Here is a 17,964-nt window from a genome sequence, read left to right on the forward strand (position 1 = left end):
TTCGTCAACCGTTTGTGATGTCTAGTGGAAGTTACTGATATAGTTGGGTCAAAACGACAGGAAGCACGGACCTTTGCGCAAGCGGCCGCGCGGTAGAGACAGCGGTTGGAATTGAGGTGGGACCATGGCGAACTGCAGAGGTGTGTGGCGGTAGCGTGGATCTTTACACGATCCCAACCGCTATGCTCCACCGCTCCGCTTTTAGCGCAGCCGCTTGCGCAAATGTCCGTGCTTAATGTCGTTTTGACCCGACTGTATAAAGAATCACACCAGTTTCTATATTTGTAATTGATAGAAGGAAGACAGCACTAGGCCTACCATTCCACATTCTACTGTTATCACTTCCTCAATGCATTGGAACATAAGCACAGACAGGATCTGTCAAGTATTGCTCAATGTTATCTACTTCGTGTATAAATGTGTCTTTGTATTAGAAACATATCCTTTTCCTAAGATTGCTAGAAGGAGTTCCACGATAGCAACAGATTCTTCAAGATTAGCTTTCCTCAGACGTCGCCAGATGACAGCGCTAACCTCATTGAAAAAAAGGTATACAAAAGGGTACTTTCTTCATACCAAATTTGTTTCGGGTTTCTATCTTATATTGATAGGCCGCATAGGTATGTAGCCGTTACTGGCGGTATAAATAGACCAGTTGCTCGCTTATTGTTTGTAGATGTGGTTGAATCAGGGATGCTCCTCATTGCTCTTCTTCACCGTTATCTTTCCGGTGGTTTCCGATGTCTAAGACCTCTTAGTTAACGAAGACAAACTAATCGGACAGTACGATGGTGGAAAACGTTTAGTGCATTCACAAGAAATCCTTTGCCAGCATTCATATCAGAGTATAGACGTGGATAGTCAGAGCCACTATCCACGTGAGCAGTTTGCATCATTTTCGTTACACTTGTGTTTGATCTTCCTCACCTTCCCTAATTCTTTAAATGAGGGAAACTGATTTGATATTATGTCTAATGAGTGCGAAGAAAGCTTCATTCGGTAAGCATCACATTTTCAAGACATATGCCAAGAAAAATCACTTGCGACCAGGGAAGCCTGAAATGTATTGAATTAATGAAAAGAAAATGAGAAAATGACGAGTTTGTCAGAGGAGCTTCGCTCACAAAAGCAAACAGAGCACCATGTCCGCTTCTGAAGCACTTTTTCAAGCATTACAATGAAACTTACAAGGAATACGACCAGATCCACAGGGACCGAAAAAATCATATGGTCCGCCGACGATTCGGCTAGGAGTTTTTCTTGGGGCCGCCAAAACAGAGAATGGTGAAATCTGGAACGCTTTTTTGTTTCGTAACATTCGTGTAACTTGTAACGAGGGAAATCTTCCAATATATCGAGACATTGAAAACCAACCATCAGAACTGCAGCCAAAACGATAGTGATCCACAGAAGCTTCATAATGAAACTACAAGAAAGACATTTAAACAGTTGTAAAAGTATCCTATTGGGAGTCTTGAAAATATACTTTGAGATGAAAATACAAGGATTACACTGCAAAACGAATAGGAAAACAAGGAGAATAGATGCTGGAGGTGTAGTAGAAGGGTACCAAGGAGCTTTATTTGAGGATAGCATACCACGAAAGTGACGATGTTAGGATACCCCTACGAAATACGGGTGCTAAATAGGGCAAGAGCGGAACCCATTGAATTCCCCGTATCTGTTCTGAAAAATGGCGTCTTGCCGATCGAATTTTCCTATGGTGCTCCTAATAGCGTGCGTATGTGAAAGCTGGCATAAGCGTTGCATCAGCAAGCGAACGAGAAAAACGGCAACAGGCCACTGATTGTCCGCTAGCTCGAAGATGCGGCGCGTGTGCCTGCGCTCGCACACGTGACACTGTGTCAGGTGACTCGTAGAAAAATTTGATCCAGAGGACTGTTCCCCACGCCGTTTTTGGAGATAAAGTTAGTTAAAGTTTCTGGCGTTAATCAATCGTTTGGAATGTGCTCCCACGTTCACTCCAATTCAGAATCGTTTGAGGTTTACGAACGTGTAACTGGCCTATACAATGACTTGCGGTGGCTAGTCGATGTGTCAAGTCATTGTTTTTATCCTCCAGGACATGTCTGGTACCAATTTATCGACCCCGGAGGGATGAAAGACTTGCTGAGCACTGGAGCGGATTCGAACCTTCGATCGATCGTGCAGGAAGCGGAACCTCTAACCGCTACACTATTTATCTGTTGGCCTCTGCACGTCGTTGTATTGACCAAAAATGTGTTCGTAGATCAAAAACGATTCTGAATTAAAATGAACGCGTTGATGCATGCTATGCAGATTGATTAACGCCGGAACTTCTCATGCACACTATACTTATGTGAAAGAATCATAAAGCAACAACCAGTAAGGTGATACAGTATGATAAAGACATCAAGCTAGCTTTCCGCATGTTGAAGAATGTTATCGAGAAATTGCTGCCTCAATGGAGCTAGGGTGCCCGCAGAGTTCAGAGCCGAGGGGGCGGCGCGGTTGGGCGGCTCTGCGGTTTGGTGGTTATTGAGCGCACTGTCGCGAATAGTTAAAAAAAATCGAAGTGCAGAGCCGCCAAACCGCGTCGCCTGCGCAGCTTTGCACTCTGCGGGCAGCCTTGTACTATTGGTTGTGCTATCAGAAAGTTTGGAAAGGCACACAATAAGCAAGGATTTTGCGAAGACATGAGAACTTGCGCGATTCCTGGACTTGTGATAGCTTTTATAGCGTGTAGATTGCACTTTTCCTGCAATTATTAATATTCATGTTCAGTTGAATATCTATTCGACAACGATTTGTTGGTTGTATGACGTATAATGATCCTCTTCAGAATTGAATATGGCCATTGTTATATGCGCCTTTTTGTCTGTCGTTTCAAACTAACAATCTCTTTCATTTAAAAAAATATGATTGAGCTAAAGGAAAAAATGTCGTATTTCTTGTAACCGTCAAATGAAAGGATTTCTTCGCAAAAAAGAAGTTAGAATAGTGGTCTCATCAGTGCTTGGGTATACTGTATATTTTCTATGTTGCTACTCCTCGCTTGTTAAGTTACAAATTTCCTGCGCCCATAGTTATTACTATGGAGTCGCTGTTAGTCGCTTCAATATGGCTGCTTTATTGATTTTGTGGTTTTAAATTTGAATTTGCGTTGAGTCACATGCGTTCAAGTCACATCACATCACGCGAGAAATCCCTATTAAGGCCCGCTCGCAGTTGTATGAGTTGATCAGCTTTTTTTCCTGGGTGCTATACTTCTAGTAGGAGCGAAAGGTTCGAGTGCGAGCAATTGGTCACATTGTGGGACTTATAGGGCAAAAGCCAGAGCAGTGCGATCAAGCTGGTAGAGCCTCGAAGGAGGTTTTCCAGCAGTGGGAACGGTAGTAACCGAACTCATACGTGATTGACCGGTCGTCAAATTTTAGAAAGAGACGCGGAGTAGCTGGCGGCGGCGGTAAAAGAGCGGCTTTGGAATTTCGAATTTGGAACCTGGGGGTTCTTGTTGAAGGCGTAGGTGATTGGAATCCGCTATCGAAAGCAGCAAATGGACGGAATAGCTCCCCCACCAAACAACCCCCCCAAAAAGCCCAAGGGACCCCCGGTTAAAAAAAAATTTTTTTTTAAAAAAAAAAAAAAAAAAAAACAACTATTTACAAATACTTTTACAATGGTACTCGAACCTATTACCTTCGAATTCGAGGCAAGGATAAACCTTTTCACGTGAGGAGTGGAACCTGTTACCTTTGTACCCCTACAATGACGGCATTGCCATTGTCTCTCGATTAAAAATGGAAGGGTAAATGGAGTCGGATGGTAGGGTCAGCCGTTCTGAATATTCGAAGACATCGATCGCAGCCAGAGGTGATCTCTAAAGTCTGTTTTTAGCAGTTAATCCACCAGCTCGTTGAGAACTCTACATTTGTTGCGCTTAGAAGAAGAAAGTTTTCGTTGGCAGAATTCCGAACGTCGCAGACGTAAAGTTGACATAAGTTAAAGGCATCACTTCCATAGACATCTCTTCAAGATGACTTACTGTCTGGGTAGTTCCAATAAATAGTATTATAGTAGTTGGGAAAGTGGTATGGATTTTTTGTACCATTTTAGTTGGGAATGTGCCATAGATTTCATAGGAAAAAGTTTCCTTCATCTTTCAACCTATTCTCAAGTTTTTGATACTTGGAAATCTCCCCAGAAGAAGGATATGTAACAAAGATAATTGCTGCAGAAGTAAAAAAAAATTGATTAGAAATGTAGAAATGTGCATTTGAGTCTGTTGTCGGTTAAAGATGAATGGCGAAGAGGAATTTCTTCGCATTACAAGAGAACTCGCGCCATACTTAAAGGCATCACCCCACGAATCTGGAGTGGTACGGATTTTCAGTGGAGAATTCGTATACGGGATCGTAGATTATTGAGAGAAGGGTGATTCCGTCCATTTCTTCCTAATTGCAGTAGAAAACGGCCCTGAAGATACGGCTTCGATTATTTTCCACAAGGAGTTCGATTGAAGCGCGCCAGCCTTGTGCACGCGCGCATCTTCCGGGCCGTTTTTTTTACGGCAATTAGGAAGAAATGGACAGAATCACACCCCTCTCCATAATCCACTATCCCGTGTACAAATACTCCACCTGAAATCCGTACCACCCCAAATTCGCGGTGTGCTGCCTTTAAGTCTACATATTTGCCTGTAATCATTGATGCTATTACTCAGAATACATGATCATCAAAGCTTGTCTACACACTCTTTCGAAGGCAGCTCACATGATAGAAATCGTATCTGATTGGGCAGATTTCCTTGGAACTCTTCCGCAGTCGTGAGTCTAACTCTGAGTCCTCCTGACGAACCATTCTTCTTGAATCCATTTGTCCATCCTATTGTCATCAGGATATGAAGATGTATGAACGGAACATGAACGCATATATGAAAGCGCAGGCGAAAACAAATGTTGGATACGATTCCTTTAAATGTCCAAATTTGGTTGTAGTTTGTTGTACAGTGTTGAATTGCTGCTTATTTCTTCACATAGTTATTCCTCCTTGCATATGGTTGTTTCCATATATCCATAGAAACGTGAAAAAAAAGAAATCTGTTTGAACATGATAACCCAATACTATTCATAGCGGAGAACCTATTGCTGGCTTTTCGTTAGTACAATCAAGCAACTATTGTGAGTTAAAAAAGAATTTATTTCTAAGTAGGCGACGTTTTAGAAATGCAGTTTACAGACTTTAATATTCTGATGTATGCACAATGAGGTTGAAGAAGGTGAGTTCATTTATCAGCGTCCATACATCATCCCCATACCGGGATAACCCATACCCATACCCGGATAGCCCATACCACCCATGAGTTGATGTGGTTTTGGTCTTCTTGGCGGTTTTGGTGGCCTCATCATTCCCATTCCACCCATGCCGGGATAGCCCATGCCGGGATAGCCCATGCCAGGATAACCCATACCTGAAAACAAAAATATGAAAGGATGTTAAACGAATGGTTAATGCGTTTGCTGTTTTCGTACCAAACTGGGCGTAAGTTGGGCACACAAACGCAAAAATGAAGAACACAATCAGGAGCAGTTTGCTGGAAATCATTTCCTGAAAAAGTGTTGTTTGCATGAACAATTGCATTAAGCAGTTAATTAAAGTTGCAGTAGCTGTTTTTCTTTTACTTTTTCATTCCTTTTCTAAATTCTTTCCCTAACGAAACACACCAGAACAGTCTTTTTCTGAATTTTATTCCTACTCCTATGTTGTTTCTTAAATGACGAGAATTTCTGACCCCTTCTGAAAAAGCGAACAGTTTTCTCTTCAGAAATTGCCAAAATGTCAGATTTGAACTGATGACCACAGTGACTATGACAGTTTGCAACTTCAACCGATAAGGACAACTTAGTTTATCTATCGGTTATGTTTTAAACAAAATATTGATTGTTGCTCTGTACAGCTATCTACATATCGTGTTGTTGTAACTTATTTCAGATCGTTCGATCCAATTATGAGCTTAGATTTCCAGCTCAAGCGACGAAAAATTTTTATTCTGCTTATCAAATCCTTCCTCTGGAAAATTAAGGGTAGGATTTTGTGGGCAGAGGGGATTTTCGGGAAACTGTCATAAAGTTACACTCTGAATGGATGTAACACTAGACGTCACTTATAATTTGTTGTCATTCAAACTGTGACGCAATACTCTGCTGAAAAAGGCTACAGAAGTGTTTAAAGCATTTGCTGAAGTTCTTCGCCAATATATTTGTAGGAAAACAGTACCTAGCAGTGGTTAGGACAACCAAGTGTACAGAAAAAGTGACTGGTGCTCCCGAAAGGTGGACACCTTATATAGGAAGTGTCGCCATCAAGCGAAGATGAGTTCGTCAAATCGCGTCAACGTCGATAATGGTACCAGTGACGTGAAAAAGGAAAAAAGAGAGTACCTCTACAGAAAACTTTTACTTCGCTGATCTTGGTGCTAATCGTTGATCTTGGCAGTGCATCGGCATTTTCCGTCAATCTTCTTCAAACCAGTACAACTTTCATAATCTTGGAAGTTTGTCGTTTATACCAGCTAGTGCTTTCCACGACAGTTTTGTTAAGATTGTTTTTCTGTATGCTGGTCCGTGCTTCTTCATCTCAATGCTCCTGTGCTTACCTTTGATGCGAGAAATCTTCCACACTTCTTCAAATTAACCGATTTTCCTGGTGAATTTTTCTTAGTTCTCATCTCTTTAAATAAAAAAGAAGGTTGGAAAGCAGTAGAATTAGAAGCATCAAAACATTCACGATCGATTTCAGAAGAGAAAACCCAAAAAGTGAACGCTCAGCTTCTTTGTCCAAACAGACTTCTTGGATTGCTCATAAAGAGTAAAATATATTTTAAAGTTTGCTTATAAATGGCAAAAAAATTGTTTTGTATGCTCCCATAAGAGAGCTCTGAGAAGTACTAACGGTTTGTAAGTCGCATATCGCTTGTTAGAACACCTTATTTATGCACTGATAAGGTAGACAGTCGTGCACAGTGCAACCTTCGTACATCATCACTTTGAGGTTCACAATTTCTTATATTTTCTTCAGATGTAAAAATTCTAACGGAAATGCGCAATGAATGAACTAGATACTGCCTTGAAATCGAACCAGTTTCGCGTAAATAATTAGTACTTTTCACGAAATCCTTATGATATAGCTTAGTTGCGAAAGGTCCGTTTCTGACAATTCCAGATTCTTTTTCACTCAGACTTCTTCTTTTCCTTTTCTTACTTCTACTGTAACCAGTAATTTCCAGTTGTCAAAACCAAACCACGGAAAATTCGATTACACAGTTACGGTAGATAATTATTGAGAATTCGCGCAATAGTACCTCTAAAGGCAATTAGAAGGCGTGAGGATTCTGGTTTACAAGTAATGTTTGCAGAAAATCACTGGAGAAATGATTGTTCCAGATGTTTGAGCATTCTTGGTTTCTGATACTTGACTTTGTTCATGATGTACATATCTCACACATCACGTACAGCATAAAGTAGTTGCCATAAGTATTAAAATAAAATGATTAGAACTTTTGAGTTATATTCTCTGTATTTCAGGATGTTCCTCCACAGAGTCATTCTTAAACGTTTCGCAGGTATCCTATAATTCTCGTGCGTGTGGGATCCAAGATGAACATAGCGTGTACAGATAAAATTGTAGGATAACCCAGTTAGATTGTCTCTTGTCCTTTACCCTTTTATAAGATGTTTCCAAGTGCTAAGAAGTATCTGTTTGCTCTTACCAACGAGAACAAAGGCCAACTGCGAATAAATTTGAAGAAGCATATCTTTCCCGGTTTTTAGCAGTTTGCTAGATATTGCGCTCTTTGTAATTCTTCAGGTTTTCCTCATGTAGCTAGACCGGATGGGGGTTGCTGAAATAAGGGATGAATAATTCTCTACTTTTCTCAGTGCGTTACCTTGGTGATTTCCCACTGACAGAAGTTTTTTTTTGCACAAGGCTTCTTCTGCAATGGCGAAATTGGCATACACGTAGGCGAACTTTTCACTTTCTCTAGATCCAATTGTGGATAAAGTTGGAGGAACTCAAGAACGAGAGGACATCAATTTAGATTTGTTTCACTAAAAGCTACAGTTGAGCTGCTCCTTCTTTCCCTGAGAACTCAGAACCTGGAATACTCTTCCTCCATCTAATGCTCAATCTTCAGCTGATACAGCTTTCTGAACCAGAATAGGAAAATACCTTAAAAAAAAGGAAGTCTTTCCAATTAATACAAATTGAGGTCGTTTATGACTCATTGCAACTTGCCTTTTAGACGCAACGTCTCCAAACATTCTTCTAAGACGTAGTCATCACCCTCCCCTCCTTTACCAATTTAGTTTCCTAAACATTTCCAACCATTCATTTTCTCAGTATTGGTCGCCTTATCTTTCCCTTGCTGTGGTTGGGTCAAAACGACGTGAAACTCGGTGCAGTTACGTAAGTCCCCGCGTTCGAAGCGTTGCGATTGTGCGTAGCAGCTAAGACCGAGGAGACACATAGTAGCACCACTCAAATACTTCAGTTGCGTGGTTGAAGGGAGGATTTTTTGTTTATATTGACGTGGTTTGGTAATAGGGAGTGGTATGGGGATTAGTGGCTTATTTCTGTCTATCTTACTTTTTTTTTTTTGTAACTTTGGTCACACCTTGGTTCCGCCTCTTTGAGAGCAACGATTGACGCATTTATCGTCGATACCTAACTATACTTTTCGTTTGTGTTTGTGTAGGTTAAATTTTAATGTTATGTCCGTGTAATAGGGGGCTGTACTGTTGCCGGGGAAGAGAGCAACCTGTGCCGTCCTTATTTCTGGAGGTTAACAACTAAATCAGTCGGTGCTCTAAGCTAAACTTACATGTCATGGACACTCTAAGCATTAGTCTTGGAGGCATTTATCTACGACATGTAAGCTAAAGTTACTAAGAGAAAAAAGTGAGATAGAGTGTCCAGAAATAAGGGCGCCACTGAGCCCCCTCCCCTCCTCCTCAACTACTTTCCTCCTATCTCCGAACTCGGTTGGTATCCAGAGTCAATATTGGAGGGAATAGAGGAGGTTCAAATCGCAACAAGTAATACCCTTCTCCTCTTCAACCCTTCCTTCTATACAACTTTAATTATCGCAGTATTGTTCATCTATTCATATGCTTTATTCTTTATTCGCCATTTTGAGCAAAGATTTATGACATGTAAGCTAAAGTTACTATAAACAACATACTGAATTGAATGAAATCCAATTTTTATTAGATTCACCTTTTTAATTTTACCACTTACTTACCTTTCTATTCTTCCTAATAGTGTGTAATATTTTCTTGTTTCGGGAAGGCGAGGTTAAGGCAGCTTATTATGCATAATCACATAATCGTAAATACTCCAGAATCAAAGAGAGCAAAAACTTGACCTCACGACATCCGTAGAATCTATTATAGACAGCTACAGCCATTTTTGCATACAATAGGTTCAGTTTAATCGAGAAACATGTCGGAACGTTTTACAAAAATAACCCGTGGAACCATTTCATTGTAGCGCTAACGATATGCACGAAAAGAAAATATGGGGCATATAGGATTTTGTACGTATCGTAAATCTCTATATTCTCACATGTCCTTTTTTCAGCGGTGCCATGAATGCTAGCACTTTTGTCTTCGATAAGAAAGCTATCTCTTTGCAGGGTGCTCGGCGGTGGTTGATCTCTTTGAGATAGAGGGACGTCGACTCCAAAAGGGATCGAAAGGGTTAACGTACGTACGTATAAAAGGACCTGTCCAGTTTACCCAAATCAAATCCTTATCTTCTTGTACGAAACTGGAATCAAACTATGGACCTCGACTAGGGATAAGGGGATTGGTCGATCTGAGGTATGGTGGAGCCATCAACCTCGCAAGAGCAGCCATTTATCACTGTGTCATAAGTGTCCGTTACCTCGATGGAGATTTTTAAAACCAGCTAAAATCTGTTGTTTTGCGCGAGTGGTTCAGGTGAAGATATTAGAGTACGGATGATAATGTGTGTACTCCAAATGTAAAAATGTTAAACTCACGAACAATATCTAATTTTCATCACTAATTTATCTTTATTAACACATTGCAATAGCATTATATTCATATGTCATGGTGTTAGCTGCCTCTCTTTTGCTTTATAGCGAGATTGAATGTTCGTCCATCAAGCAGTGCCCGTGGCAACTTCGTTAGCGCGGACATCAGGACTTCAAAACCCCTCTTTCACAACATACAAGGTGTAAGCTACTAACATTTGGATAGTTATATTTATCGTTCTGTAACTTTTTTCCAGAGCTTGACTAGACATTAGAATGCTGACGTTGTTTTTGTCTCTTATTTTGATAATTATATCGTTTTGCAGGTCCATTCGATTAATTACACTTTCGTTCGCCAATTTGAAAATCGCCTATCTCCATCCTCCATCTCTTTTTTTCTCAACATATTGTATCAATCGTTCAAGAAAGTAATTCAACGTAATGGCCCTTCAGCGAATAGTCTGACGATGCTGTGGAAGGCGAGAAGTTTCCAGATGATTTTGTTTTGCTACTCGGAAGTATTGTTCTCCTTCATAACTTGTTTTATATTTAGGAAAAGCCAGATAATTTCACATAACTATAATGCTCTATTTCTATAATTGTATACTCAGCTAGCCTCAAAAACATCGCCGTTCACTTCGGTTCCAAGCAAACTTGGTCTTTATTTCACAATGTCTCTACTCAATTTCCTAAATCGACTGGATATTACTGAATTATTTTTGTAAAGTGTGCGTATAGGAGGTCAGGTGACCGAGGCGACAAGAACTATCTCACCTTTCGTCTAATGGCCGCTGCACTCCAGTGATCAGACATCTTTCCGAGAGAGCAACAGATTTGGTACTGTTCCTTTTCTATTCGAACGTCACTTACCCTTGAAAGCTATCGGATGTGAAGAATCGGGGTCCCAGTAGAGGACGTCCACTCTGAATAATCATCGTTCAAGTGTATCAGCTTCACATTTTTGCGCGGATTTTGCTGAGGATTCAGATATGATTCAGATATATTATATTATTCAGATATTCAGATATATATGCAGGAAAGGATCGTGGTGAGGACTCTACCGGCACCCTATGGATTATGATTGAAAATATTATATCTTTGAACGTCACTTACTCTTGAATCCTGCCTGATGCGAAAACATGAGGTTCCACCAGAGGACGTCCACTCTGAATAAGCATCAGATACAGGTGTGTTCTGTTGCCTTACATCTTCCGACCATTTCATTACGTGGATTGTGTGGTTTATCAAGGAGCTTTGTTTCTACATCATTACTCGACATCAGAAGAAAAACACTTGCGACCCTTGCTTTTACCAATGTGTGAGTAACAGAAAGCAGTCAGCATGAGCGACGAATATACCTAATCAAGCTATTTGGTCAACAAAACCACCACCGGCATCTAAACGACTCAGACAAATGATCGGTTATTTCCTTCATTCTTATAGTATACTTAGTTAGGGAAAAAATGACAAATGAAGAGAATATTTACCATATTTTTATCAATGGATAATCAATCCACATGTATATTTAGAACAGCAGCTTATGGGATGCGACACGTTTGAATTTTGCATATTATAAAGTTATGTCTTCGTTAATGGTGTTTTTTTCTGAGCTGTTCCCATAGAATTGCTCGTCTTTATTTATATCAAATGATAACAGCAGCTATTTTCTTTTGAACATGTGAAAACTAAAAGGAGGGATAATTGGATATTGCGATAAGTTAAAAATTGTGAAGAATGAACTGTTCTACCATTGCATTTCACGGAACATTGCAGCGTTAAGTGAAGCAATGGTAGCAACCTTATTTGAGTTAATTTTTTCTAGAACTGTTCCAAGTTCTTTTCAATCTTCTCAAAACACGTTTTCTATATTATCGGAGTGCTGCCTCATGCTTCTTCCTCCTCTTATTGCTCCATGCAATTAAAGACACTGTATCATAATTTTGACGTGAAGGGGAACCCATAGCGAAGGCTTAGACTTCGTGCATTAGATTGCTGAACCCAAAGCAAAAAACAACGTGAGAACTGCTTTGGTTCGTAGGATTATGCGATTTATGCGTAGGAACGCGCCTCTGAGTGCACATTCCTACGACTGTGCCCATGTCTGTGTCCCTAGCCCAACCAGCCTATTCAGCTTTGAACGACGATTAGGAAGAAAGAGCAAAACCACGCTGCGTCCTGAAATCTGGTACCAAATCTACGCAATCGCTATGGGTTCTACACCACGTCAAAATCGTGATACCATGCCTTTAACTGAGCGCTGTGCTAGCATGGTATGTGTATGACGAACTTTGAACGGTAGGCAACCAACACTGTAAGATTTCCTTCCAGGATTGAAGTTCTTTGGCAGCGGAGGGGGAACGAATTCGCATCCTCGGCACATAACAGCCCACGCCGCCTAAAGCACTAAGAGAGGACCTTACCCGCTCATCATCGCCCGCGCAAGGACGCATGGTGCAACGCATACCGTGGCTGGGCGGTGGCGTCAGGCTTGAGCTCAGCAAGAGCTCCCGATGACTAATCCAACGTAAGCGTTATCCATTGAGGTTGAGAGCCGCTTTACTATGTGACGCTGACTGGTACAAGTTTGGATAAGGGTTTGTCAATATTCATTATCTGGTCATTTGTGGAGGTAACAGTTACTCTTTTCATTGGAATGGATGGAAATTGGAGGATTGGAGTTGTCATAAACGGTCATGACTATAGACGCCGAGCAACGTATCTTAAGTCAACATTGCTTCCAAATATAACTAGCAACAGTTCCTAGAAGTTTCTGGTTGCTCACTCAATAATAATTCTTCGTACATAAACTCAAATCAATATGATTTCTTGGGTGAGTTTTCGTGTTCTGTTAACTTCTTACAGAAAGTTCTTACAGAAGGTTCTTCTGGAAAGATCATCGTTTTTCATTCTTCTAGGAAAAAGATTTTTCTTATTACCTGAGTAGGATCCATCAGTAAAAAAGTAATCTGCAGGTAACTCACCCGTGGGTTTTTGCGCTGATGGAGTTTATTCGTCGTCAATAAGGAGTCCTTGGGCATAACTCTGCCCAACTCTCCCAACCATTAGCAAGAACCTGCACAGAATCGATCCGTTCGTCGCTATTCCATACGTATACATTTCATGCGAAACCTGACGTTTTGAAGTGCAAGATATTGGAACTTTTCACGCGTCATCCGCCGGTACCAAATCGACTTCCGCATAAAGATCTTCGTTGACATGTCCTATGTTAATGTAGCAGCTTCCTTTCTATGCAATCAAGCTTCTCCATCACCGTGGACGAGGCTGCACAAGTCTCCGATCCGCACATAATGATGAGGCCAACTGCTGATAGGTAGACCTGACAGCTTGACTTCGTTGGGGGTCGACCACAGACATTTCGTTGAGAAGTTAAATGTAGAGGTGTCTTAGAGCATGTTTGCTGAATATCTTTCTCAGAGTTGCCGTTATTCTTCAGCATGCAACCTAAGTAACAATACTCATCAATGAGTTCGATCGACACTGCTTCTATCCTGATTTCGAGAAGAGAAGAGACTCACATCTGGTTGCATTTCCAAATCCAATACATGGGCTGCAGCCAACTTCGATACAAGGTTGACAACATGCTGAAGTTTCGCACTGCTTCCCGCAAATATAACAACATCGTCGGCGCACTCGAGATCAGTCAAGAGTCACTCTGATGGTGTTAAAAACGACCTTGGCAGGACACTGATCAACGAATCTTTGCAGATGTTATCGATGGCGAATCCTAAGAAAAAGGGTTCTGCCACTGCCTTTTGTCTCACTCCAGTTACCACTTCAAAAGATGATGCACATCTGCTGATGATCGAACCACAGCAGCTGTTCGTTCCTTCATATCATCAATTAGACGAACGAGCGTTTGTGGTAAGCCGTAGTCCATAAGCGCAAAGTGCCATAAGAAAACGGCCCGATGAAGAGAGCTGAAGGTGGATTTGAAGTCCAAAATGGATAATTCTATTGGCTTTGAATACCGCTGCCATATTCCCAACAATCACCCAATAATGGACACCTGTTCAATCGTGGACCTGTCAAAACCATAGCCAGCTTGCTCGTTACACTTTGTTTCTTAGCGATGTTTGATTCGCTCGACCTGTTGCACACACATGGCAATGAGTTTCCTCGATAGTTCTTTCAATCCATGACGGATGACGTCTTGTGGAAAGGAATTATAATAGCTTTTCTCCATTATCATCATCATCGCTGGCATAATCAAGTATAATCAGGTCAGGTATCCTCTCGTTGATGTATATTGAACGGATGATCTTTGTCGTCGTAATTCATAGCGAACATATATCCATGAAAATGTGTAGCTGACGTTCCAGTCCCCATTTCTAAGTCGTAGCAAAACGCACAATGAACCAATTTCGTAAAAATACCACACTTTTCAGCGGCCTATATTTGCCACTACCGTTACGGTTTATCGCCTCATATTGGCGTGCATGTGACTCTGCGCATAGAACTGCGATGAGCAGCGGAGGTACGTCTTTTAGCAGGGTCTCTCAAGATTAATAAATACTTCGCCACTTCCGAACTTTCGGCTTCTCGGAATCGGAAAACAAGGAAAAAACAGCGGACCACTACTAATAATCACCACTGTTTTTGCAAAACTTGGCGAGCAAAACAAAAGTGGGTCCCTGATCCATATAGGTGGCGACGATCTATAGTGAAAGCTAAGCTCGTCTGGGAAGTACGGCTTGGTTTAAGGAAAAGTCTACTTGCAGTCCTGCATCGCCTTTCACCACCTCAGTACCTTGCACATTAGGCACTGCCATCTTAGATGTTGGGCGGTATGGCGATCGGTGGGAAGCTATCAAGGCTCAGGTTGCTTAGGACGTCTTTGATTCTGGACTGAAGTCCATGGACGCTGACTCAGATGGCCTTGTCGGATCTGCAGAACATATTAAATTGAGCGTGATTGCTCGGCAAGAGACCAAGAACAGAAAGAGCTGCGTCTGACAGATGAATGACGTCGTTAGTGAATCGCGGAGAGAAAGGTAGGTGGTGTTGCTTTGGTTGTGCACGCATCTGTGGTCAGTCTCATCTAACGAGATCTCGTCACCTCATCTAACCATTCTTCGCCTCCGTCTTCCCCAAAAATCCATCGGCATCATCAACTACTACTCACCGGCAGCAGCTGATGAATCCGAATTGGAAGCGTTTTATGGGAGGTTGGAATAAGTGAACCGCAACGAAAGTCCTTTAAAATTGGTTGTAGGAGACTTCGACGCAAAATTAAGAGAGGCCACGGAGGAGGAATGTTGGTTCGCAAGACTTGGGCCAGGTACTGGAATAAAATGGTAATAGTCTCGTAGGGATGTTGTCCAACATGTCGCCTCTTTTTGGAGAATTCTCTTTTCATGAAGAGAGATTATCGTCGGTTTGCATGGGAATTGCTCAATGGCAAGACCCGTGACGAGATCGACCACATACTCACCAACCGGCGATTGCGTCTACTTGACATTTCGGTAGTATCATCTTTTTTTGTGGTTCTGATCACCGTCTCCTCCACGCAAAAATTGAACTCCTGCAGAAGATGGAGAGGATCCATCTGTTCAACGAAGGAGGAAAGAATTCGTTTACAGCGATTGCATACTCGTACTCGTCATACTTTCTCCTTGTCCCGGGGACATCAACGTGACTCAAACGTAGACTCGGAGGGCTGCGAGCCTGTGTGGAATGTGCATCGAAACGCCGCACGACAAACGTGGACCGAATTTTGAAAATCATCAAAGAATTGCTGCAAAGAATAAAGACTTTGAAGCCTGATTCGAATGTATCGCATCCTTGAGGGGTTAGAAACAAATACTAGCTACTGAAAAGCTCTGCAGGAGGATAATTCGATAGACAGACAAAAGAAGATTCTGGAAGCACCACAAAGAAGAACGAGTCTAAAGAAGTGCAGCAACAATTTCCGCGAGTATGATATTCTGCTAGCAGCTTTGCTGAGCGAAGACGCACGGGCTTGCACCTCTTCTCGTCGCGAAATAGACACCGTCATCATCTAAGTTCTACTCGAACCTTTTCTGTTCCTCAACTCGTGTGTTAATCCAGATGATCAACACTGATAAAGTTTCACCACTGATTTTTCTTCCGGAAGTGCGAATTGCGATAAGAAATGAAAGAAAAGAAAAAGGAATGAAACCTGATTTCCCCCCGGCCATCGATTTTACAGGCTCTGCAGACTTTGTTAGGGCTGGTGGCTATCACCTGGACGTAGTTCTAGCCGCGCAAACGACGTGCTTTGTTCAGAAAGAGATGCACCACTGGAAGTCTTCGCAAACCGTTCTTATTCATAATAAAGATGACCGATAGGACCTTTAAAAAAAAAGAAACGACTAGAAAGATGCTTAGAAGCCTAAACGTTATGTTAAGAAGCGCCATCTAAGTATCTAAATAAGTACATCTGCACTCTATGAAGCACTGAGTCAATATCGGCTTTCTTCCGAAATAAGAACAGCGCATACTAGTGCTTCGAATAGTTGTTAGGGTAAAAAAGGAAAATGTTATCATACTGGAAATATAAACATAAAAATAGGAGAAGGTGATTGGCGATAACAACACACTCAAAATCAAATCATTCCTGTTTGAGGGAACACTGAGGATTGGCGACGTTTGAATCTATTGACGAAAAGAAAATGTTAGTTGTGTGAATCCCAAATATGTAAGCGATAGACTCAGTTCTTCTTAATTTTCCTGCTCTCGCTTACGTGAAACGTTGTTACGTACCTCACTGGGAAATCAGATCGGCAAGGGTGTTTTTAGGACAATTGGGAAAAGTTCAGCGTGACAGCGCTCATACTCGTAATCTTCATCTCTAACCCTACCTCTACGTGGGAAGATGGCAACATCATCAGCTTCGTGATGTGCCAGTCTCATGCAATTTCAAGGGTGTATGAACGTGTACATGGCCCATGCAATGAGGCCATCCGATGCATCACTTCAGTGTTCTTATCTTCTCGGACAAGCCTTACTCCAAAAAGGTAGAAGTTTTAGCTGTCCCAGAGTGTTCGATATCGACTGTGTACCCGTTGCGAAACCTGTACTCCCAGACTTAAACAAATGCATAATTATGCAGGAGACAAGTGTACTGCATATTTGAATGTCGTTCACAATCTATTTTCTACCAATTGATCGAAGCAGTGGGTTTTAGGACTTGATTTTTAAAGCTTATGGAATGGAAGTTGCGAAATTATGAAGCGGACGTCCTAGTTTATCCTCATAACTGAATGTTGGTACGTTTAACTCACCATGAGCTCCTATTGCACTAGCTTTCTCGTTGTATTGAAGTTCTCGGTTTTTGGAGCACGCTGCTATATCAAAACGATTGCATCTACGAAATGTACAAAATTACCTACCTTTTGCCTTGTTTTCACGCACACACAAGTATTATTGGCAGTGTGGATCCAAATTATACAGTGATTTAATACTAAGGTTTGTTAGAGTGGAGCAACATTCCCGGTTCGTACAACAACTGAAAATCAGTCAGGTGTTGCCCATCCATTCTTTTTTAGAATATGGTTTACTGCGGTGAACGGATACGGTAGGAGGTTCGGCATTCGCCGAACACCATCAGACAAGAACTTCAAAAACGAATCTACGTATTGGAACAGTCTCGTCACAAAAAGAGAGGCATATTGCAGAAGAGATAAGGAATAACAAGTTATCTAACTAGTCTACTAAGTTTTCTCGCGTTTGCCTCGCCCATGCCTTTTTATGACTGCTTTTTCGGTCTAAGGGCGGAAATACGATATTTTCCAAGATATTTCGGGTGATTCTGAGTCTCAAATGTGAAAAAAAGACAGATGGCAGCACGTATGTTAGAATGCAAAAGTCCTAGTCGATTGGTCTTAACAGTTTTAACTATTGTGAAGTACCTGAGATTACTGAGAGTGCTGTTGTGGAGGTCT

General features: G+C 41.5%; 4 protein-coding genes across 6 annotated transcripts; 3 read left to right on the forward strand and 1 right to left on the reverse strand.

The window, feature by feature from the left end:
- Positions 1–520: 520 nt before the first annotated feature.
- RB195_015597 (uncharacterized protein) lies at positions 521–5,227 on the forward strand (the record flags this gene model as incomplete). The annotated part of the gene is made up of 3 exons (XM_064206380.1): positions 521–620; positions 4,706–4,808; positions 5,116–5,227. 3 exons carry the CDS (start codon positions 521–523, stop codon positions 5,225–5,227), a joined length of 315 nt encoding a protein of 104 aa, XP_064062261.1.
- RB195_015598 (uncharacterized protein) lies at positions 1,037–9,448 on the reverse strand (the record flags this gene model as incomplete). Of its 2 annotated transcripts, XM_013443921.2 has the most annotated exons (7): positions 1,037–1,056; positions 1,189–1,291; positions 1,375–1,426; positions 2,132–2,137; positions 5,287–5,452; positions 5,514–5,589; positions 9,407–9,448. In XM_013443921.2, the coding sequence occupies 7 exons, from the start codon at positions 9,446–9,448 to the stop codon at positions 1,037–1,039; spliced, it is 465 nt and encodes a 154-aa protein (XP_013299375.2). The 2 variants fall into 2 exon arrangements, with proteins under 2 accessions (XP_013299375.2, XP_064062262.1); XM_064206381.1 differs by lacking the exons at positions 1,037–1,056; positions 1,189–1,291; positions 1,375–1,426; positions 2,132–2,137 and having other exon boundaries at positions 5,274–5,452.
- A 708-nt stretch (positions 9,449–10,156) lies between these two features.
- RB195_015599 (uncharacterized protein) lies at positions 10,157–10,616 on the forward strand (the record flags this gene model as incomplete). Its single annotated transcript, XM_064206382.1, has 3 exons — positions 10,157–10,240; positions 10,366–10,518; positions 10,593–10,616. The coding sequence occupies 3 exons, from the start codon at positions 10,157–10,159 to the stop codon at positions 10,614–10,616; spliced, it is 261 nt and encodes an 86-aa protein (XP_064062263.1).
- Positions 10,617–13,765: 3,149 nt separating this feature from the next.
- On the forward strand, positions 13,766–17,713 carry RB195_015600 (uncharacterized protein; the record flags this gene model as incomplete). 2 transcript variants are annotated; one of them, XM_064206384.1, is made up of 4 exons in its annotated part: positions 13,766–13,921; positions 17,267–17,289; positions 17,345–17,488; positions 17,569–17,713. In XM_064206384.1, the coding sequence occupies 4 exons, from the start codon at positions 13,766–13,768 to the stop codon at positions 17,711–17,713; spliced, it is 468 nt and encodes a 155-aa protein (XP_064062264.1). The 2 variants fall into 2 exon arrangements, with proteins under 2 accessions (XP_064062264.1, XP_064062265.1); XM_064206383.1 differs by lacking the exon at positions 13,766–13,921 and having other exon boundaries at positions 17,284–17,289; positions 17,361–17,488.
- Between the last annotated feature and the right edge of the window lie 251 nt (positions 17,714–17,964).

The sequence above is a fragment of the Necator americanus genome, chromosome V (genome assembly GCF_031761385.1).
Source record: "Necator americanus strain Aroian chromosome V, whole genome shotgun sequence".
Classification (NCBI taxonomy): domain Eukaryota; kingdom Metazoa; phylum Nematoda; class Chromadorea; order Rhabditida; family Ancylostomatidae; genus Necator; species Necator americanus.